This window comes from Anabrus simplex, chromosome 14 (genome assembly GCF_040414725.1).
Source record: "Anabrus simplex isolate iqAnaSimp1 chromosome 14, ASM4041472v1, whole genome shotgun sequence".
NCBI classification, from domain to species: domain Eukaryota; kingdom Metazoa; phylum Arthropoda; class Insecta; order Orthoptera; family Tettigoniidae; genus Anabrus; species Anabrus simplex.
Window position 1 is genome coordinate 59,492,251 of NC_090278.1, and position 24,105 is coordinate 59,516,355.

Sequence of the window (24,105 nt, forward strand, 5' to 3'; positions counted from 1 at the left end):
GAGTCCTTACTCATCTGCCCTCCTTCACCACATATTACAATTTCTTGCCTATCTTTCATTTCACCTGGTTCTCTGACTGAGGAGAAATCACCAAACCATTGCATCTCTCCCCAACAACAAAACTTCAGGTGGGCCTGGTGACTTTTGTTTTAAGAGGAAGTACAGCTGTTACAGATCTCTTCATTTGGTTATTGTTGTTTGAGTCATCACTCTACAGACAGGTTTGATGCAGCTCTCCATGCCACCCCATCCTGTGCTAATCTTTTCATTTCTATGTAACTATCATATCCTGCATCTGCTCTAATCTGCTTGTCATATTCATACCTTGGTCTACTCTACCATTCTCACTGCCTACATTTCCATTAAAAACCAACTGAATAAGTCCTGGGTGTCCTATCATTCTGTCTCTTCTTCTCGTCAAATTTAGCCAAACCAATCTCCTTTCACAAATTCAATTCATTATCACTTCATTCATGATTCAATCTGTCCATATCACCTTCAGCATTCTTCTGTAACACCACATTTCAAAAGCTTCTATTCTCTTTCTTTCTGAGCAAGTTCTCATCCATGTTTCACTTCCAAATAATGCCATGCTCCAGGTGAAAGTCTTCAGAAAATTTCTTTCTAATTCCTATATCAATGTCCAAAGTGAGTAAATTTCTTTTCTTAAGAAAGGCCTTCCTTGCTTGTGCTAGTCTGTATTTTATATCCTCCTTACTTCTGCCATCGTTAGTTATTTTACTGTCCAAGTAACAATATTCATCTTCTTCCTTTAAGACTTCATTTCCTCATCTAATATTTCCCCTGCATCACCAGACTTCATTCGACTGCATTCCATTACTTTTGTTTCGGACTTATTAATTTTCATCTTCTACTCCTTCTCCAAGATCCCCCTGTGGGTGGGGGCGGTAGCATAACACCCACGGTACCCCCTGCCTGTTGTAAGAGGCGACTAAATGGGGCCCCAGGGGCTCTGAACTATGGAGCATGGGTTGGCGACCACAGGGTCCTCAGCTGAGTCCTGGCATTGCTTCCACTTACTTGTGCCAGGCTCCTCACCTCCATCTATCCTGTCCGACCTCTCTTTGTCAGCTCTTGTTGTTTTCCGACCCCGACGCTATTAGGTTTGCAAGGGCTAGGGAGTCTTTCATTTTCACGCTCTTCGTGGCCCTTGTCTTCCTTTGGCCGATATCTTCATTTTTTGAAGTGTAATAAGACTCTGTCCATACCATTCAGCAATGTCTACAGATCTTCTGCAGACTCAGATAAAATAACAATATCATTGGTAAATCTCAGTTTGATTTCCTCTCCTTGGATTCTGATTCCCTTTCCGAATTCCTCTTTGATTTCCTTTACTGCATCTTCTGTACAAACTGTGGAGGGTGTAAAAACTGCAGCCTTGACTCACTCCTTTCTGGATTGCTGCTTCTATTTCAGAGTCCTTGATTCTTGTCACTGGAGTCTTATTTTTCTACAGATTGTATATATTTCTTTATTCTCGGTATCTGATCCCTATCACCTTCAGAATCTCAAATAGCTTGGTCCAATCTACATTATCAAATGCCTTTTCTAGATCGGCGAACGCCATGTACGTGGGCTTATCCTTCTTAATTCGATCTTCTCAGGTCAGACATAAAGTCAGGATTGCTTCACCTGTTCCTACATTTCTTAAAAATGAAAATCCACAGCCTGTTTCAGTCATTCGACTGGGTCAGGAATGGAATGAAGGAAGCTCCCCATCTAGCAGCAAGGATAGGAATTGTGCCAGCTGCTGAAGCCTGTTGCACGCCTCTGGGGCAATGATTAATGAATGACAGATGAAATGAAATTATATATATTGGAGAGTGTTCCTGGAATGAAAGATGACAGGGAAAACTGAAGTACCCAGAGAAAAACCTGTCCTGCCTCTGCTTTGTCCAGCACAAATCTCACATGGACTGACTGGGATTCGAACCATGGAACCCAGCGGTGAGAGGCCGGTGCGCTGCCGCCTGAGCCACAGAGGTTATTTCCTACATTTCTTATGAAGCTAAACTGATCTTCTCCCAACTCAATTTCAACTTGTCTTTCCATTCTTCTATAAATAATACATATTAAAGTTTTGCAGGCATGAGATACTAAACTAATGGTCAGCACCAGATTGGGAATAGGTATAATAACATTCTTCCTGAAATCGGATGGCACTTCTCCTGTATCATACATCTTAACACACTAAATTGAATAACTTCACCATGCTGCTTTCTTCTAAGGCAGTTGGTCATTCTGAGCGTGTCATCAATTCCAAGTGCCTCGTTCCTATTTAGGTCTGTGGTTAAGAGGGTATTGTACAGTAATAAGGTTGTAAAGGAGAGGGCATATAAGTTTCTGGTAAGACTCCAGTTAGCGTATGGTTCCAGTGTATGGGGCCCTCATCAGGATATTAATGTGCGACATATATATTCTGTAAAATAAATTTACAATCAGTTGCAATCTTTAGATACTTCACCTCACAAAGCAACTTGATGCTTCTCTGCTACTGGATGTTGTAGTCTCTTGTAGCCCTAAGAACTGGCCAGTTGTGGATGAAACAATGTTCTGCACAGCTTTTCCCCTTCTAAGTGTGGGTCAGACTCCAAAAAGTGCTGTTGGAACTCAGTCTATAGCAACAGGGTCTTAGGTCGGTTACATAGCAAGGAGGTCTTCTGTGTTTAAGTTACTTAAATATTTTTGCACTGTGTAATGTTTCTGAATACTCCAATAATATGAATTTAACTGATTGCTTAATTAACAGAAGTTTGGAAGTCAAAACTGAATGAAATTATTAGGGAGGCCAACACCTGATATACCAAGTTGTATGTATATTCAGCCCGAAGGCGTCACTGAAGAGGCGTACTAGGGAAACAAGGAGTGAGGTAGTTTCCCGTTGCTTTCCTCACTGAGCCAGCCGTTGCTATTACAATCAGCCTGCCAAGCCCACTGAAATGCATGCACCGACCGACCGTATGAGCGATATTTTCACACCATTCACAACAGGGACTGGCTGCATAAGCAATGGTATTACTAGCATCACTCGTACCTCAGTCACTTTCATATTGTCAAAGCCAAGGATGAGACTGAGACAAGTGAATGAAAGTAACAAATTTGATATAGCCCATACCAGAAGACATAGTACACTGTAAACACTACATCTTGCCAGCAAAGGTATATAAACCAAAAGTCTAAAAGCAGAAAAACTTGTGATTACAACAGAAAATTTAGTATGAAAATCTACAACAGCTGGATATGTGATTGCGAGGTACATAAGGATGTTTTCTCTTTCCCCTGCTTTCCCCTTGGAAATAATGATAAGTCGGCTAGAACAGGAGTGACTGATTCAGCACATTGTACCGTAACACACTGATATCAAAAGCACAAAACATACTGTATTCACAATGTGCTGAATGTCAGTTCTTTTGGAAGTATGAATATAGTCGCTTTACTAAGCACAATAAGATGCAAAACTGAAACGCTACCAACAGGTCGAAAAGAATATCTGTGTGCTTTCCAAAATTATAGACTGCAATTGGGTTTTACAGGGCTTATGAGCTGGTGCTGAATGTATGTCACCACCTACCACTGGATGAAAGATAAAGTCATAGTGTAAGTGAAAGTAATGCCAGGCTTATGTGTGCCAAAGTGGTTGTCACGTATGGCACTGACACGAATTATCAGCCCTTTTGTAATAATATTTCGCACAATACCGCCATCTTTACTTCAAGAGAACCAGGAAAGAAGTGTTACTTACTAACCGGTATTTCTGTCCCCGTATCGGGATTGGGAAAAATCCCTTGGGAACCACCATATAGATACGTCACCCCATCTTTCACATTCAATTTCGGGTAGTTCTTTCATGCACGGAGCACTCATGCCTAGTAAACATGAGTTCTTTTAAATTATGAATTCAGGCTCAGAAGAGAAAAAATCCCTTGGAAGGATGCACAAAAAGTTACTGACTATGTAACCATAGTTTCATTTATAAAATTGTTTCTACAAAGGCATACAGAGATACGTTTTAAAGACGACGAAAAGTGTTCCATGGTTGCTAGGCAATAGCTCCCTCCGTTACGCTACTAGGCAACAGTAACATATAAGTCAAGTTAGCATCCCCAATTCTTTCTATTTTTATATTTCACTTCTCGTATATTATTTACGAGTAACTATGTAATTATAACTTATATAATTTTAAGTTTCATGTCAGTATCTGGCATTGCTGTACGTGTTAAATAATTATGTGATTTGACTCATTTTGTACATCGGCAAAAATGGCGAGTCGTATGGTAAAATTTTCTCCTCATTTAAAAGAATTGAGAATTCATTTATGTCAGACGTCTAATGCTAGCAAAGGAGTTAGGTATGTTATTTTTTAATTCTTACTATAACACTATGTTGATTTCAGGTGTTTTATTGACATCGTTAAATGTTGGTTATATCATAACCTTATGTCGCATTTGAGAAGAGTTGACTTTTTTCTTTTTTCAGGGATTTTATTGAACAGAATTACGTTCAGTTGAAGAAAAATAATCCCAAATTTCCCATTTTAGTGAGGGAATGCAGTGGTATTCAGCCGAGGATGTATGCTCGATATGGTAAGGTTATTATGCCCGTAATTCTCTGAATAGTACAGGTGATATTTGTCGCTAACTAATGACTGTTAAGCTGATAGAATATAATTCTCTTTTTAAGGTCAAGGTAAAGAGATCAGCGTTGCACTGACGAACATGAAAGTTGAAGACGTCCAAAAGCAACTGGAAACATTGGCTACAAAGAAGTGATGTTAGTAAATTGTTTGAAAGTTGGCCATGTAAATAGACTCAGTAGCATTTAAAAATTGTTTTCTCGGTTTGTATCTTTATTTAATTTGTACAAAACATGTTGTTTTGAAATACATGTGATATCTGTTATATTACCCTATGTTAAAGAGGTAGATATCATTGATGGTTCTTTTGGTTTATATATTGTTGTTTTCTCCCCAGATTACTGAACTTGTCACAGATCCTTTCCAATTTGTAGTATTCTATTGAAAGGAGTCCCGTTATTACACTACTTATTCATTTGATATGCTGTTAATCATTGTCGTTCTTCAAATGGATTAGCTTAGAACAGTCTTTTTTTACCATGAAAAATCAGAGGTAGGTATGGTTGACAGTGAAGTGAAATATGCTGGCAGCAGGTAAGATTGCAAATCCATATAAAATATCCAGAAGTGTTATTCTAGCAAAACCTCTTAGATATTGGTGCCAGCTCAGTGTTGTAATGAATGCTGAATACTACATATCACCAGTGTGGAATGTCTGATTATTAATTTTTTACTCTTCGTACTACAGTTCAGGTTTGAGTGTGTGTATTTGCTTGTGCTAATTTATTAGCGTTTGCCAATCATGGTTAGTTGCCTAGGTCAAAAATTACAGGATTTTAACTTCTGTCAGGAAACACTTCTATAGAGAGTCTTCTTTTCAAATTAACAGCATTGTAAATCAAGGTTACAGATCTCTTCATATGGTTATGAGGGTATTTATATAGGGGTTGTAGTAAAGATGTCACTGGTAAGGCCCCAATTACAGTTTGCATGGGACTCTCACCAAGATTTCTTGTTTTGAGAACTGGAAAAGATCCAGTGGAAAGCAGCGTGATTTGTTCTGTGCGATTTCCATCAAAAGAATAGTGTTACAAAAATGTTGCAAACTTTGCATTGGGCAAACTTGGGAGTAAGGAGAGGAGTTGCTTGACTAAGCGGGATATGCCAAGCATTCAGCGAAGAGAAAAGCTTGAATGGAGTTTTTTAAAGCGGGAAATATCATATATATATATATATATAAGGTGCCTCTTGCACCCACTAACAATCCATCAACGGTGACAGAGTTTACGTTATATTTCTCCATGATGTAATTGGATACTGGAACATAGATTGCCTACTTCTCAGTGTGTACATCGTGCGGCTGTTGTTCGCCTGATTCTGGACGTATCGTTGGGGTCTACTATTACAGAACTCTCTCTCTGTTTATCAATGGCTAGAATATCTACTTTTCTCGTGTTTCCATTTTCAGCTAAGCAGTTCACTTCATATACTTCCCATCCATTATCGCGAATGGCGTTTGCAATAAGGCCGCGAATTGTGTGATAGCGAACATTTCTAAGTGATGAGCCGAAAACATGTCCCAAAGTTTCAAAGTTGGAATTCAAGAGGACAAACTGGGGCAAATATTTGTTTGTAAGAGTAGGAATTGCAAAAACCATACCCCATGGTGCAGCAGCCCGGAATGACCTTGAATAGCTCAGTAGATTAATCTGAGGCTGCTCTGTCGATTATTTGGCACGTAAAATTACACTTTAAACAACATTTAGTTTGCAGCGAGAAACTAAAGGACATTTTCTATTGACACTGGATGTCTCATGGCATACCTGATGGGCAGTCTTTGTTTGGTCTGACTGTCTACACATTACAAAACCAAAATTGAAATATCTTGCACAACACCAGAGAAAAGGCACCTGATGACTTTTAGGTGAACCGAGCTCTATAGCTGCAGTCGCTTAAGTGCGGCCAGTATCCAGTAAACGGGTGATAGTGGGTTCGAATCCCACTGTCGGCAGCCCTGAAGATGGTTTTCCATGGCTTCCCATTTTCACACCAGGCAAATGCTCGGGCTGTACCTTAATTAAGGCCACGGCCGTTTCCTTCCCATTCCTAGGTCTTTCCTATCCCATCATCGCCATAAGACCTATCTGTGTCGGTGCGACGTAAAGTAAATAGCAAAAAAAAAAACTTAGGTGAGACATCCAGTATGTGCAGAGGTAATTAGTATGGATTTCGCCTCACGATTACGGCATTACGGTCAAATCAATAGTTAAAATATAAGATTTTTATCCACTTTACTCAATACACAATTTTCTTGACTCTGAAATTAACACATAGAAATGCTATAAAACAATTAAAATATAAAGACGAGTGAAAAGTTTCTTTTAAGAGTTATGTTCTCTCATTGTGATCTTTTGTGAAAAAGTTCTTGCATGTTTCTTGTCATGATATGTAAATATTGTTATAAAGTTCCTAGTTTTTGTAGATAAATAATAGAGTAATAGAATTTAACTTTGAAATCAATACCTAAATTCACCATGACTACTAATAGATTTTCTCCTTCTTATAGATTCCATACCACGGAACCACCATTTTATAGCTCCTAGAAGATTAACGTCCACAACATCAACCTTGGTCCGATTTAACTATACTATACTAAGACCAAGATTCAACATAATCCTTTTGAGCATTACTGCTCACCCCTCCTCGTTTCAGTGCCTGTGAGTTGGCAACTATAGTTATTCAATCGTCACTTCCTTTTACTACCCATGAGTGTTGTGAAATTATTATGAATGAATACTCTGCTCTTCTCCACTATAAAACCTTAAGTAATGTTGTATTTGCAGTATTGAGTGTACCTGAAAGTAACTCTCCCACAGAAGCAGTTTTCAGTGTTAAAAAAAAAATTGATAATTGAGGCTTACATTTAGTACATCTACACTGGAATAGGATATGGGTGGGAAAAGGAAAATGTCATAGCAGGGGGAGGATATTTCAAGAAAACCTACACTGGAAAGCAGCTTGTCGCTTCGCGAGCAATACCACGTATCTGACAATCTTTTCCTAAACATTATTTTCCTTAATACCGGTTGTGCCTCCTAGCCACATATGAATATGCAGTCCATCAGAAAAATTTTCGTTTCGTTCATTTTCTTACGTAAAAGTGTAAAGGAAAATTAACCTTACTGTACCTCACTGTAGGAAAGTTTGCATGATGTATTTACGCAGTCCTACAGTTTAATGTATTTACACATTAGCACAGCAAAAAGGAACACAAAAATTGTTCCGATGGACACATATTCATATGTGGTTGGGAGGCGTGAGGAGTCTTAAGGAAAATAAATTGACAGGAAGAACATTGTTGGATACGCGGTATTGCTCGTTCAGCAACAAGTTGCTGGGTGCGAAACAAGCTACAAAGTGTTTTTCATCACAAAAACTAACAGGTAATGTGAAAATTTGATTGTGTAATGTGATATACCTAAGAACAGATTGCTGTCAGGAAACATAAACAGGGTGTCATTGTCAGGAGGGGAGAATCATGCTTTGGGTTTGAATCAATTTTCTGAGAAAGTGGTGGAATTACTGATAACCCACTTCAAAGGTTGGCATCTCTGTATATGTTACTGTTAAAACCCAAACTACCGAGCTCGATAGCTGCAGTCGCTTAAGTGCGGCCAGTATTCGGGAGATAGTCGGTTCGAACCCCACTGTCGGCAGCCCTGAAAATGGTTTTCCGTGGTTTCCCATTTTCACACTAGGCAAATGCTGGGGCTGTACCTTAATTAAGGCCACGGCCGCTTCCTTCCCACTCCTAGCCCTTTCCTGTCCCATCGTCGCCATAAGACCTATCTGTGTCGGTGCGACGTGAAACAACTAGCAAAAAAAAAAAAAAACTCCATCAACACCCTTTGAACTAGTAAAAACTAGTATAAAAATGCTGCTAGTTTAAACCACTTAGAATTAGTTGGAACATGCACTCTTAGGCAGAAGAGGATGGTTGCCTAGTTGTACTTCCTCTTAAAACAATAATCACCACCACCACCACCACCACCACCACTCTTAGGCAGAACCTGGGTCCCAAGGATGGAAGGCCACAATGCTGACCACTTTGGCCATTGAGCTGGGCTCGCATATTCCTTGAGGCGTTGTGGATCTGCTCGGGCATCACCCATGATATCTCCTGCCTCTCTTAAGAGGTGACTAAAAGGGGCCCCAAGGGCTCTTGACTTGAGAGCGTGGGTTCATTTGTTCTAAACCTATTTGAGAGTCTATTTTAGGCAGCTAAAATAACATTTAAGCACCTAAAAACTGAGGTCTAGTAATATCTATTGCATGTTGTTGGAAGTGTAATGAATATGAAGATAAACGTGTTGGAACAAACACCCTGTTCCTGAGCCAGAAGAATTAATTACATGTGATTAAAATTCCCAATCTTGCCAGAAATCGAATCCGGGACCTTCTGAACCGAAGCCCTCGACGTTGACCGTTCAGCCAAGGATTCGGACAAAACAAAATCATTGAGTTCCGTTATTTATATCAGTATTAACATTCAACTTTTGTAGTAGAACAAAGCAAAAATCATTATTTAGTTTCATTATTTCTATCAATATTTTAACATGCAACTTTTGTAGTTTCAATCTTGCCACCTGATATTTAAGGTCAGGCTGCCAGGTTCGCCACTGTCAACATGTGTCTAGTTTAGTACGGGAGAATATGCCAGTGTCCGGTATTGTCTATCGTGTATTTGATCAGTTGCAATTTTCATGAAAATTCTAAATATACTTTCACAACCATTTACAATTTTCAATGCTCAACAATATCATGGAGACCAAATCTGACTCCCTGTGAGTCGGGGACGCAGACGAATACACCTGCGGTATACCCTGCCTGTCGTAAGAGACGACTAAAAGGGTCGACCAAGGGATGATGACATTAGAACCATGAAACTACTTGTGCCGTTACATGAGGAACATCATGGGTCGACATTACTTGCAGTTAGTACCACCATATGAGGAACACCATGGATCTACTTTACCAATGAGTAGTGCCTTTATGTGAGGAACTCAACTGTTCCATGGTTAGTAGGTTCTATGATCGTGTGTATTCCACCGAAGCGGGGGAGTGGGCATTCGGCTGCGCGATCTAATGTCCATGTGCTGGAATCTGTCCGTTCCCCTGGGTTCAGAATAGATCTGCGCTACCTATGAGTAGTACCTCTACGTGAAACACCATGGGTGTACGTTGCCTGTGATTAGCACCACTATGCAAGAAAAACCACGGGTTTGGCTGGCGCCCGTGGCATGTACCACTATGTGCGAAAACCATGGGTGTGCGTTACCTGAGAGAAGTTCCCTTATGTGACAAAATACCATTTGTTTGTATTACCTATGGTTGTTACCATAATGTGTCATACACTGTGGGTCTACATTGCATATGATTAGTAGCACTATGTGGGCAACACCATGAGTATACGTTGCCTGTAATTAGTTCCACTTAGTGAGGGACACCACGGGAATACCGGCACCCGTTGTTAGTCCCACTATGTGCGGAGCGCCATGGGTCTTCGTTGCTTGTGAGTAGTAAGTACCCTTATGTGCGAAACACCATGGTTTTGTGTTACCTGTGAGTGATGCCATTGTGTGCGACATAAGATAGGTCTACATTTCCTGTGATTAGTACCACTATAGGAGGAACACCATGGTTCTACCTCCCAGTGATTAGTACCATTATGAAGGGCCGGCGACCTGGATTTTGGACCCCTTTAGATAATAATGCATCATCCGGGTAATTCGGGCTTTGTGAATTGGATCCACTGATTGTTTTTGTTTCACTATCATTGTTTCATCCTCCCGATGGTGTCACCACCTTGACGAAGGCAAAATACATTTTGCCGGGTGTTTTGGAGGCTTGCGTGTTCAAATGATCCTTAGAGCTATGCCGGCGAGAGCATATGCTCCTGGTAGGGCCACCCAAGCCGGACAGGTCTAAGGTGATGATCCAGACTAAGAGTGATACCCTGGTCCTCCAGGTTGGGGGTTGGTACGTGGGGCTAACAACTCCACTACCTCAAAACTACATATTGTTCAGAAACCAAATCAAGATAACCAGACGGTCCCAAACTTACGACGATTAAAGCGCGCTAAATGGCAACGATACGGATATATTGGAACATGGAATGTGAGAAGTATCTTTCAGGCCAGGGCTAGTAAAAAATTGGAGGAGGAATTACTTAAATATCAGATAGATGTGGCAGCATTACAGGAGATAAGATGGAAGACAATCGAGGTGACAGAGCTACAGCACTACATTTTGTTCAATAGTGGGGAGGAAGAAAATAGAATAGGAACAGGGTTTATGGTCAAGAAATCGGTCTGTCATAATGTGATTGAATATGAAGCAATAAGCCCCAGACTATGCCGGTTAAGATTGAGAGGGAGATTTGCCAACATATTACTAATTAGTGTCCATGCACCAACAGAGGATGCCGATGAGGAAGAGAAAGAACATTTCTATGGAAAAATGGAGCAAGTATATGACAAGTTGCCCAAGTATGATGTTAAAGTTGCCCTAGGGGATTATAATGCCAAAGTAGGCAAAGAGAAAGAAAACCACCCAGTGGCAGGATATCATAGTAAACACCAAGAATCAAATGAAAACGGGTGGAAATTGATTGACTTTGCCTTTAGCAAGGAGCTGGTGATTAAGAGCACATGTTTTCCCCATAAGGAGATCCATAAAGAGACATGGATATCACCGGATGGTCTGACAAAGAACTAGATAGACCATGTGCTGATAGATGCGCGACATGCCTCCAATATAATGGATGTGAGAAGCATGCGTAGTGCAGACAGTGATTCAGATCACATACTGGTGAGGATCAAGTTCCGAGAAAGACTGGCAATTAAACCCAGGGACAGAGCTGAGCAGAGCAAGATCTATAATGTAGAACTGTTAAGGGATGAGAAGAAGGAGGAAGAGTATAGAGACCGGCTGCAAAGAAAGCTACATATGGGCAGAAACGGAGATGTGGACATCAACACAATGTGGGAGGAAACCAAGCTAGCAATAAATACAACGGTGCAGGAAGTACTTGGGAGAGAGATGGAAACAGAGTAGAAATAAATGGTATGACGAAGAAGTGGATAAGGTTCTGGAAGAGAGAAATCTTGCCCGACAAAGAATGCTACAGAGACCCACTCAAAATAATATTGCAGTTTTTAAAGAGAAACGGAGAATAGCAAAGACATTGATAAGGAACAAGAAAAGAATAGAAGAAAAGGAGAGAGTGGATGAAATGCAGAAGAATTTTGAAAACAAACAAGACAGAAAATTCTTCCATGGGGTTGGACAAGTAAAGAAGGGATATCAACCCAGAGTGAATATGCTTAAGGATGAGACTGATAGACTCATTGTTGGGAAAGAACGAATTCTGGAAAAATGGGCAAAACATTTTGAAACATTACTTTCTGTCAGACCAATAAATGAAGAAAAAGAAGGATCAGACAATATGGAAATTTCAGAGAGAGATGAGGAGGGTGAATATGGAAATGAGTGTGAGAAGGAAGAGATGGATGAGGAGAATGGAGATGAGGATGAAGACGATATGGGATCACCATTGATTGAAGAAATAAGAGATATTATAAAACAATTGAAGAGCAGTAAAGCCCCAGGGAATGACCTCATAACAGCAGAAATGGTAAAATATGGAGAAGTGTTGGTGAAGAAAATACACGAGATAATAAAAAAGGTGTGGGAAACAGGTACAATGCCGGAGGACTGGACACTTGCAAATATATGTCCTATACATAAGAAGGGGTCACGCATGCAATGCAAGAATTATCGAGGTATATCCTTACTGAGTATAGTATACAAAATCCTCTCTACAGCCATAACAAAGAGAGTTAGTAGTAGAGCGGAAAGAATTATAGGGGAGTACCAAGCTGGTTTCAGACCTGGAAGATCGACGATGGACCATATTTTCACCATGAGAATGACTCTGGAAAAGACATATGAATACAACGTTCGACTAGCATCTTTTTATAGATTTTAAACAAGCCTATGACAAAGTTAAGAGATCGACATTGTGGGAAACAATGAAGGAGTTTAAATTCCCACAGAAGTTAATAAAATTGACTAAGATGACCCTGGAGAACAGCAGAAGTCAGATAAAAGTGCAGGGAAGTCTGTCAAGATCTTTCAGAACCGAAGAAGGCCTAAGGGAGGGAGACCCCTTATCACCAGTGTTATTTAATCTAGTGTTGGAGAAAGCTGTAAGATCAGTAAATACTAATCCGGGTGGTAATATTTACAATTTTTTTTTTTTTTTTTGCTAGGGGCTTTACGTCGCACCGACTCAGATAGGTCTTATGGCGACGATGGAATGGGAAAGGCCTAGGAGTTGGAAGGAAGCGGCCGTGGCCTTAATTAAGGTACAGCCCCAGCATTTGTCTGGTGTGAAAATGGGAAACCATGGAAAACCATCTTCAGGGCTGCCGATAGTGGGATTCGAACCTACTATCTCCTGGATGCAAGCTCACAGCCGCGCGCCTCTACGCGCACGGCCAACTCGCCCGGTAATATTTACAATAGACTGATCCAAATTTTGGCTTATGCAGATGATGTGGTGATATCTGCTAGAAGTAACGAGGCACTTACAACTGCCTTGAGGGAGCTGAAAGATGCGGCTGGGTCCTTGGGCTTGGAGATAAGTGAGGCTAAATCTAAATATATGATAACAGAGAGAAATGGAAGGAACACTGAAAAACTCCAAGTGGATGGTTACACACCTTTGAAGCAGTAGATAGCTTCACATATCTTGGCTCAGTAATAACATCAGAAAATAAAGTTGAGACAGATATTGTAAATCGAATTAAGGTTGCCAACAGATCCTACAGGGCACTGAATCCCCTTCTGAGAAGTAAAAACTTAAGAAGGAAATTGAAACTGACTCTCTACAAAACAATAATTAAACCAGTGCTTATGTATGGGAGTGAGGCATGGGTATTGACTGAGGCCACAGAGAGGAGATTAAATGTGTGGGAAAGGAAAGTACTGAGGAAGATATTTGGACCAGTGAAGGAGGGAGATTTATGGAGAATCAGAACAAATGAAGAAATAAGATTATTGTATAAGGAGCCGGACTTGGTGACATCAATCAAAATGAGACGAATTGGATGGCTGGGGCATGTACAACGGATGGAGGAGGGAAGACTTCCAAGGAAAGCACTGACAGGACACCCTGGGGGCAGGAGAAGGAGAGGTCGGCCCCGGATGAGATGGCTGGAGGATGTGGAGACTGATCTGAGGACCGTTGGAGTCAGGAGGTGGCGTAGGCGTGCTGAAGACCGGGACGACTGGAGAGCTGTGGTCAAGGAGGCCAAGGTCCTTAAAGGACCATAGAGCCATGGAGTATGTAAGTAAGTATCATTGTTTCATCATCATTCATTTTAGATTCAGTCAGTGGATAAATTTTGAAGTTTCAATTTTCATTTTGTTCACCTCTTACCATTAGGGGCCGATAACCTAGCTGTTAGGGCCCTTTGAACAACAAACATCATCAGACCAAATATGCAAGTTATTAGAGATAAAATATTAAAAATTCCATTATCTATTGTAGAAGTAATAGGGTATAGTGCACATTTTTACTCAGTTTCTTGTTTTATTTCTCCTTAATTTCATGCATGAGTAAAAATGGAATACATGTTAGGCAATATAGGAAACTATTTAGCATTCTTACCAGTAGCACCACAATTGGCCACAACCTTTTCCCAATATTTATGTAGAATGTATATATTATGGTGCGATTTGTCGCACTGGTCCCATATGGCAGTCTTTCAGAAAATTTTGCTTATTCATTTCTCCTTATCCCTGGCTTCAGTGCTACGATACAATATGACCAGCAATATCATAACAGTGAATGGACAATGAGGTGATGTGTGACAACCTATTACAATGCTGCTTCCAGGCAGCTGCATCCTGAAATATCAGACCTATTTGATTCTCTGTGAACAAGGTGTGCGGCTCCAGCTTTTTTCTGATTCGTTTGCTGCTGTTGGTTTGTTCTTCCCTCGTGTGCCACACGACGGGATGAACAACTCCAGCATGTTTTTGGCTTTAGTTACATTCGTGTTACAGCATGAGGGGTGGGGGGGAAGAGAGAGAGTGTGTGTACTTTATTTCCTTTCAGCTATCTCAGAAAAGGCTCACGTAACAACCAGTTGGTTCCACTGCCATGCCCATATAACCGGACACCCAACCCAAAAGGGAAGTCGACTGATCTTATACGTCATTTAACTGTTTCATAAGCCTATATAAGGCCGTGAACTCTCGGTAGAACCTTGGTCAAAATGGATGCACAACGAGAGCTCCTTGAGGCCGAAAGGGGTGTATTATCGGCACCCACTGATTTGGTCATTCCGTCCATGAGATTTCTAGCAAATTTCAGGTACTACATTAAGTGAGAGTGGTGAAATGTAAATGTCAGGGAGTTATAAAAATACACCACCTTAACCAGAGAAACCAAAATAACAGATAGGGACCATCAATGCCCTTCGATGTGTAGTGAAGTCAAACTAGCAAAGTGTCCTTACTTAGAAACTTTGAATATAGACTTTGATTGTTATCTGGAAATGATGCCAAAGCTCATACTAGACGGTAGTGATGGGCAGTCTGAGACGAGGTCTCGAGACTTCTCGGGATTTCTCGAGACTAGCACAGGCACTATTTCTCGCAAGAAAATTCGAGAGGTCTCGAGAGCGTTGTCCCCGCATTGTGCGGCAAGCAGCATTCCGTAGGTCTACAGGTATTACAAGTTGTCCATTTCATGACCGTATCGATGTTTAATCAAGAAGTAGGTATAAATAACCACCTAATCGATACTTTATTAATGCCTCAGGCAAAATTGAATAAAATTAAAACTTACAGGACATGTTTCGACCACTTAGTGGTCCTCTTCAGCTGTATAAATAAAGAACTGAAAAGAAAAACATTGACAATAAGCACAAATAAAAGTTCTTTGGAGACTCCTTTGATTTTATTGTGGTTATTTATACCTACTTCTTGGTCTACAGGTATTCGGGGTTGAATGTTGTTTGTACCGAGTATGCGAATAGCCAACCACGGACCTTCTCCTTTTCGTAAATACGTGACAACAAGCAACTAGGGCGTTCATTTCTACCTAGGTCTATTTTGACGCAGTATCCTGGCATTGTATGCACTGGTAAGTACACGAATCAGTGGTTTAAGTACAGAACCTGACGGCTACTGTAGGTACACGTACCTGGATACCAGAGGGGTGCATTATTCGAACATGAGACGAGGCAAGATGCGCCCTGCTGCATATGCAACCACCATTACGCGTGAGTGGAATGTATTCAATAACATATAACCACTGCTTATGTTTACCGATATTTTGGTGGCGAAGGAAATAATTCCTTACAATGTTATGGAGTATTCGCGTCAAAATTAGGTACTTCGATATATGACGGTGTAATGTGAAATTGTGTCTAGTTGTACGCGACAACTTGAAGACTCTGTCCGAAACGCAACGTAAGTCGTGGATGTCGGTTATTTTGAAGAGATGTCACATAGCACAGCCCGCTGTGTTGCTTGTTCAAAAGTAAAATAGACGGCTGAAATACTTCTGGGATGATCGGACACTTAAAAACACATAATATAAATGAAGAGGAATAGTCACAGAACACCTACGGCCCGGCCTGCATCACAAGAAGCTACCCTGTCCACAACGATTGCGAGGCATCCAGGTAGCTTTACATCCCAATAACAGTTATTAACAAATTATAAGGGTTATTCAGCTAAGAAGTCCACCTGAAATAACTCGGAAGTTTTAAGATACTGGCATTCTGTCTTCACTTTCGTTAATGTTATTAAGGAGCTCATAGTTGGACATGCAGTGCTTTCCTAGGCTTTTGACAAAATTGATAGTTTCTATATGAGAACTGCTGCTGATAACTATCAAGCTTACACTCCTAGTAACTGGGACGTCGCGTCGCACAGCTCGCAACTCACGAGAATCCGTCTCGAGAGCGTTGCTCATCTGAATATCCACAGCCTGTTTCCAGTCGTTTGACTGGGTCAGGAATGGAATGAATGAAGCCCCCTTCTTGCGGCAAGGATGGGAATTGTGCCGGCCGCCGAGGCCTGTCGCACTCTTCTGGAGCTTTGCCCATCTCCCTTGCTGAAAGAATTGGAGCAAAGTCGGGCATTTTAGATTACACATTCCATGCATGTGTAATGGAGGTTGCATATGTTGCAAAGCACATCTTTCCCCGTCTCAAGTTCAAATTAATGCACGCATCTAGTATCCAGAGTAGGTGTACATCCTATCTACAGTTATTCACAAATTATGCAGGGTTAATCAGCTAAGATGTCCACCTCAAATGAGCCGTGAACAGTATATAAGATACTGATATTCGGTTTTCACTTTCGTTAATGGTATTAAGGGGTTCATAGTTGAACATGCAATACCGCACTTTTCCAGGCTTTTGATCAAACGTATTGGCTCAGACGTTTTCATATGAGAACGTTATTTCACGCAATAACTTCCAATGATATACTATCAAGTTTACAGTCGTAGTTACTGGTACGTCTCACAGCTTGCACTACAGGAGGATTGGTCTCGAGATTCTCGCGAGAGTCTCGAGATCTGCAACGTCAGTCTCGAGAGTCTCGAGCGAGAGCGTTGCCCATCACTACTAGATAGTACCTTAATTAAGGCCATGATCGTTTCCTTCCCAGTCTTAGCCCATTCCTTACCCACCATTGCCGTAAGACCCGTCTCAGTCGGTGCAACATAAAACAAATAGGAAAGAAATACCATTCATCGGGAGGTGTTACCATTTGGATTTCATAGATGAGCTGCAGAATATAGACCAAGGATTGCTAAATTTGATGCTTGCCACTGGTTTCAGTGAGGCAAAGCAATCCGACAGGCAAATGCTAGTGCGTTACTTATCTGAGTGCATTGTTCCCAACTGAAATTTGGCAGAGAAGGCATTACGGTGTGGGCCTGTGTTTTATGCTTTGGTCTTCATCCTCTGGTTTTAGTCCTTGAACTATGAATAATGAAGCTAGTATTGGACAATTCTCTGCTACCCACCCTGTGGCAACAATCTGAAGCTGGCCCTTTTCATGTTTATTCATCCATTCATAAAGCGAAGGCCACAACCAACACCAAGCAAGTTGGTCATGCATTTAAGGGTGTGCATCTGTAAGCTTGCATTTGGGAAATAGTGGGTTCGAACCTCACTGTCGGTAGCTCTGAAGATTGTTTTCCATGGTTTCCAGGCAAAATGCTGGGGCTGTACCTTAATGAGGGCCACGGCTGCTTCCTAGCTCTTTCCTATCCCATCATCACCATAAGACCTATCTATGTTGGTGCAATGTAAAGCAACTTCTAAAAAAAAAAAAAAAAAAAAAAAAAAAAAGTTTGTCGAAATGCAAGTGAATGAAATCTAGTGTTCAGCCCGAACCCCTGATCTTAATCCATTTGAGCATCTCTGGGATAAATTACAGTGTTAGTTAACAGCCAGGCCAGTACGCCTCCAAATTTGCACAGAGCTGTTTGTCATGTTGCAGGAGATGTGGAAGAAAATACCGGCAGACATGCGCCAAAACTTAGTGGAAAATCTTCTAGAAGATTAGATGCTGTGATAGCAGTATTTATTTATCATAACAGAAGCACTAATATATACATATAAATACAAACTGTACAACGAAAAGACAAATATATAACATAACAATCATAATATATAAGAAGAAAAATCCCATTCTGATATATCTGTACTATATGGGTGACTTCCTGTCAAGCATGGTGCTTGGCAAAGTAGATGCTAATATGAAGACTGTCTTTAGAAATGATGAACCACAATGGAAGGGTCTAAGAAGACCACAGGATACAGGATATGGCAGAAGAACAAACTTATACGGTTGCTGACCAATAGTTAGCTACTTTCAGGGACGCAGGTGTTGCTTGCATGAGGTCTTTTATACTACATGAAGTAGTTTTCATTGGAGAAAATGGCAGCTGTGAAGGGTATCCTTACATCTCACTGACACCATAGCAGCTCAATTTTTTTTTATATAATTGGTCTACCACCTTAGTCAATACACAGATGTGTCTTAAAAAAACATTAAGAAAAATCATAGTTTTTTTTTTTTTTTTTTTTTTTTTTTTACAAGCTGCTTTACGTCGCATCGACATAGATAGGTCTTATGACGATGATGGGATACGAAACGGCTAGAAGGGGGAAGTAAGTGACCGTGGCCTTAATTAAGGTACAGCCTGGTGTGAAAATGGAAAGCCACGGAAAAACAATCTTCAGAATTGCCGACAGTGGGACTCGAACCCACTATCTCACTAAATCACACAGTAGTTACATGTTTTGGCACTATTGGGCCTTCTTCAGCCTTAAAAATAAAAGATAAACTTAATAAAGCACTCTAAAATATAACACAAAAAGTCCTACAGATAATTATTATTGAAATATCTTAATGTATTGTTAAAAACATAACCAAAAACGCCACATAGATGAACATGTAAAGGCACTTGTTCTTTAAGTCTTTATGGAAAAAATGACTTGCATGTAAAAAATAATCATCATGTAGAAATTCTTTTCAAATCAACTATCAGATAGAAAATAATGACCATATCATCTATATGGTATTTTTGGTTATGTTTTTAATGATGGGTACTGTAAGAGATTTCAAGATTAACTTTCTGTAAGGACTCGTTTTTAATATTATGCTTTAGTGCGTTGTTTTTTTGAGGCTGAAGAAGGCCCATTGGGGCCAAAACATATACCTGTTGTGTGATTTTTCTTAAAGTTTCTTTTAGGTCACATTTGTCTATTGACTGAGGTGAATCAATTATATATTTCTCTTTTGCTGCACAGTCAAAATGGAACAAACTAAATATGAGATTGACCGAGCTCGATAGCTGCAGTCGCTTAAGTGCAGCCAGTATCCAGTATTCGGGAGATAGTAGGTTCGAATCCCACTGTCGGCAGCCCTGAAAATGGTTTTCCGTGGTTTCCCATTTTCACACCAGGCAAATGCTGGGGCTGTACCTTAATAAGGCCACGGCCGCTTCCTTCCCACTCTTAGCCCCTTCCTGTCCCATCGTCGCCATAAGACCTATCTGTGTCGGTGCGACGTAAAACAACTATGAGATTCTTATTGCAGCTCAAGTTAAGCCAGTACCTACAGGTGCCTGGTTATTAATGGCAGTGGGATGTAGGTTCAGTAGTGTAATAACTGGGGACTGGATTTTTTTGAAAATGTATACACAAATGCACATTTTGTGAGTTTGTTGGATTTATTGCATATTCTAAACATATCAACATATTTCAGCATATACATTTGAAATGAAGTATAATTTAAAATATCTCGAACAATATTGGTTTCACCTGAATGTTGGACATCCGTTGTAAGCAATTTTGTGAGTAACAGGCAAAGTGATAATTATGCAAGCACACTGCCTGGCTATTTCACGAAAGAGATGCGGTGGCACATTCCTTTCACCTCTTGGGCAACCAGTAGCCTGGGATTAGTTTTGTGTGGAGTTTCTTTGGTTAATGTGTTACTTTAATCTTAGTCTGCATAACCTTTACTCAAAATGCCTAAAGACAAGTGCAGCAGAAAGTATTTCAGTAGGTGTCAAGGAATAGAGGTTATTCAACGGATGGTGGTGTCGTCTATTGTCAAGTATGCTTGAAAGAAGTGAAATGTGAAAAGAAATTTCAACTTAAACAACACGCATAAACGACTGCACATTATTGCTGCAAAGGAGGGAAAGAAGAACAACACGCTACAACTACTTTTTACACACGTAAAATCAAAGCATCCAATGAATAAAATTGGCTTATTCTTAAGTGCATGTTTTTCCATGTTAAAAGCATATTTTCTGAATTTTTAGTGCGTAATTGAATGCGTGTTTTAATTGCTTTTAGTGCATAAAGCAAAACTAGTAATAGCATCTTACCATGTAGCTGCAATTGGTGGTAATTATCTAACGTCATGGCTTGCTCAAAAATAAAGAAATATAATTTTTTAAAGATTTTATTTTGGAAAGATCACTGGACAATAATACTTGGTCAAAAGCGTGGCAAACCAAACATTTCTGGTTTGAAATCCATGAGTGAATTTATGATGATTGTTGCTCCCTTCTTTCTGTCTGCAGGAAGTTTAGGGTCAGGTACCATCACAACCTGCATTCCGGCTGCCACGGCAGCTTGGACGCCATTTGGAGCATCTTCTAAGACCAGCACCTAAACATTAAGATAAGAACATTGTTATACAGTACAACCCTGGTTAACCAAACTAAAGGCGGGGAAGGCATTTCAGATAACAATTTTTTGGTTAAGCCATGAACATCTATTACCTTTCTCCAAAAATCTAAATACAGTATGCAATTCTGACATGTTTTGAAGGCCAAACAAATAAAAAAACTCTCTTTGTAGGCTACACTTATGTTCTTTATTAAAGTTACAATTACATTTTTAGGATTGCAGTACATCAGTATATTCTTAGTATGAAATTACTCATTCAAGAAACTCAGTAATTTTTTGCATCCCTCCCAATATTTTCAAGCAGCAGTGTCTTGCCATATTTTCATTAGAAGGTCGTCAACCAGCGTTGACTCACTGTATTGTTCAACAAATTTTCGGGCAACCTAAAATAACAACAACAGTAGTATGTACTATAGTTTCTTTGTTGCTTTTAAAGAAAAACTATCAATGTACAGTAGGTTTTAGCTGGTACAACAGTCACTATTAATTTTCACATTAAAAAAAAGAGCAAGACATGAAATACTGTAGTAGGTTATTTGAAAATTTAAATCAGGCTTACCTCTAGTGCTCCCTAGTTGTTACTGAACTGGGGAATCGCTGGCTGCGGAATCAACTCCGTCTCCGCTAACCACAGCCCAGCGTGCTCTTGCCCTCATGATTATTCCCTTGCAGTACTGTACATGCTTTGGATTTGCGGTTTTGGAGGCATTTCAGATAATCTGAGTTTTGGTTAACCAAGCTTTGTTTCCACAATTTGCTTGACGTTGCACCATCACAGATCTTATGGCGGCAATGGGACAAGAAAGAGCTAGGAGTAGAGAGGAAGCAGTCGTGGCCTTAATTAAGGTACAGCCCCAGCATTTGCATGGTGTGAAAATTGGAAACCACGAAAAACCATCTACAAGGTTGCCAACAATGGGGTTCGAACCCACTATCTCCTGAGTTCTTAACCAGGGTTTTACTCTATGTAGAAACCTTAAAGAAGGTTGGTCTGTTAGGTGATCAGCCCAAAGGCCAGTTGAATCCTCAAATTATATCACCAAAACCGGTGGTGGTGCCATAATGAGACATGCTAGGCAGGATGAGGAGCGAGGTAGTTTCCTCAAGGGGCTGGAAAGTGTTATTGCAGCATGAGCCGCCCTATGAGTAGCACCTGTTATAACGTCCAGACATGAAGAGAATGTTTTTTATGGGGATCACTGTAAGTATCTAGGTGTTAATATAAAGGTAATCACATAAAAGGGATTGTAAATGAAGGGTACAGATCTCTGCACATGGTTATGAGGGTATTTAGGGTTTGTTGTAGGGATGTAAAGGAGACCCCAACTAGAGTATGTTTCCAGTGTATTGGACCCTCACTAGGATTAATTGATTACTGGAAAAAATCCAAAGAAAAGCAGCTTGATTTGTTTTGGGTGATTTCTGACAAAAGATTAGCATTACGAAAATGTAGCAAAGTTCGGGCTGGGAAGACTTGGGAGAAAGGAGACGAGCTGCTGGACTAAGTGGTATATTCCAAGCTGTCAGTGGAGAGATGGCATGGAATGGCATTAATAGACAAAAAAGTTTGAGTGGTGTTTCTATAAGTAGGAGAGATAACAATATGAAGATAAAGTTGGAATTCAAGAGGACAAATTGGGGCAAATATTTGTTTATAGGAAGAGGACTTAGAGACGGGAATAATCTACCGAGGGAAGTGTTCATTAAAATTCCAAATTCTTTGCAATTATTTAAGTAAAGACTAGGTAAACAACAGATAGAAAATCTGCCCCCTGGGTGACTGCCCCAAATGCAGATCAGTGGTGGTTGATTGATGAAGATTTGTTTTTCTAGCAGAATGGCTTCAACTAAAGAAGTTGGTTAAACAAGGGCAATTATCCTCAAAGGTTTGAGGCAAACTAATAAAAACTCTACACAAGTTTCCTGAGTGCTTAGGTGAGATGAAGAAAGTGGTTACCTAATTGCATATGTTACAGTAGAAACACTATCTTGTGAATGGGATTCAGCTTTATTAATAGAATTTATTTATTTACTTATATGGCTTTTAGTGCCGGGTCTATCCAAGGACATGTTTGGCTCGCCTGTGTAGGTCTTTCTATTCCATGCCCATGTGCGACCTGCACTTCTGGGTGTGGGATGACTGTGATAATGAGGCAAGGAGAATTTGAAACCTGGTGTTGGCTTGTAGCCTACTCTTGTCGAATAACACCAAGGGGTCTGCTGAAGGCTCAACTTTTCCTTCCGAGGGATGAATCGTCATCAATAATCTCATATGCCCTCACTCCATATGAACATTCTGAGGGTGAAATTTTTTTCCACCTACAGGACTCGATCAGCTTTACATGGAGTCGGACCACATCGGCTTGACACCTTAACGATTATGGCCATCAGACGGTCTACAAAGAACACAAAAATGTTAGATACAATCAGCACTCATCTTTCGGAGATCACGTGTATGACAGCTACACCATTTCACAGGCATCAACACAGACCTTCAAATTTTACACATTGGAAATAAAAAAAAGTCATTAAACAGAAAGGAGGTAATAGAAATAGACATCACAAAAGAATACACCCAAAATAACCTCTCATCTGAAAAATTCCCCCTCTTCACACTGTTAAATTAATTCAAATGTTGTAAAACAACGTTTCACATTATTTTCATTAGCACTTAATGAATCGCATTGGAGGTTACTCTGATGAAAAGTACATCTGGACTTTGGATTAGGTTATATACTTCTCTGTACTAATTCCTATGAATTTCGGCAGCAGCTCATCATGGGAGACCGTTACGTATTATTATTATTATTATTATTATTATTATTATTATTATTATTATTATAATTTGATCACCAAAAACGAAGTTATACAAGATACTCTTTACTTCATCATTATCATGCAGTTATTCTCTTAATACATGTCAAGATAAATAGAATACAGCCATGCAGGGCTTCCTCCTCTCTCCATTTGAACAGAGTTGGTACCCTTCAGCCTTCCCCCCCACTACAGACAAATGTGTGGTAGCAAACCACAATCGAACCAAGCGAACTGGATTCAGTCCAGCCATTGTCACTAAACGTAATGGATGTGAAGCTGGTTTAGGATAAGTACAGAAAACTCTCTCAAAGTTACTCAAGTGTCAATAACAGACTTCTAACACATTGCCCCCAAAATGATAACTGCAATGAAGTGTTACAATTTGTG

The 24,105-nt window shown here is 40.1% G+C and overlaps 3 protein-coding genes across 3 annotated transcripts in view; 1 reads left to right on the plus strand and 2 right to left on the minus strand.

The window, feature by feature from the left end:
- The window catches only part of LOC136885481 (uncharacterized), a 37,232-nt gene extending 33,162 nt beyond the window's left edge, over positions 1 to 4,070 (minus strand). Inside the window, exon 1 of the mRNA XM_067158059.2 lies at positions 3,768 to 4,070. Coding sequence (XP_067014160.1) covers positions 3,768 to 3,885 — 118 coding nt within the window. The 5' untranslated portion in view covers positions 3,886 to 4,070. The remainder of the gene's footprint in view (positions 1 to 3,767) is intronic.
- A 199-nt stretch (positions 4,071 to 4,269) lies between these two features.
- On the plus strand, positions 4,270 to 4,919 carry ND-B8 (NADH dehydrogenase (ubiquinone) B8 subunit). Its single transcript, XM_067157921.2, has 3 exons — positions 4,270 to 4,369; positions 4,498 to 4,604; positions 4,702 to 4,919. The coding sequence occupies exons 1-3, from the start codon at positions 4,281 to 4,283 to the stop codon at positions 4,788 to 4,790; spliced, it is 285 nt and encodes a 94-aa protein (XP_067014022.2). The 5' UTR covers positions 4,270 to 4,280; the 3' UTR covers positions 4,791 to 4,919.
- A 15,766-nt stretch (positions 4,920 to 20,685) lies between these two features.
- The window catches only part of LOC136885474 (pseudouridine-5'-phosphatase), a 42,141-nt gene continuing 38,721 nt past the window's right edge, over positions 20,686 to 24,105 (minus strand). The window contains exon 4 of the mRNA XM_067158050.2: positions 20,686 to 20,880. Within this exon, the coding sequence (XP_067014151.2) occupies positions 20,707 to 20,880 (174 nt within the window). The 3' untranslated portion in view covers positions 20,686 to 20,706. The remainder of the gene's footprint in view (positions 20,881 to 24,105) is intronic.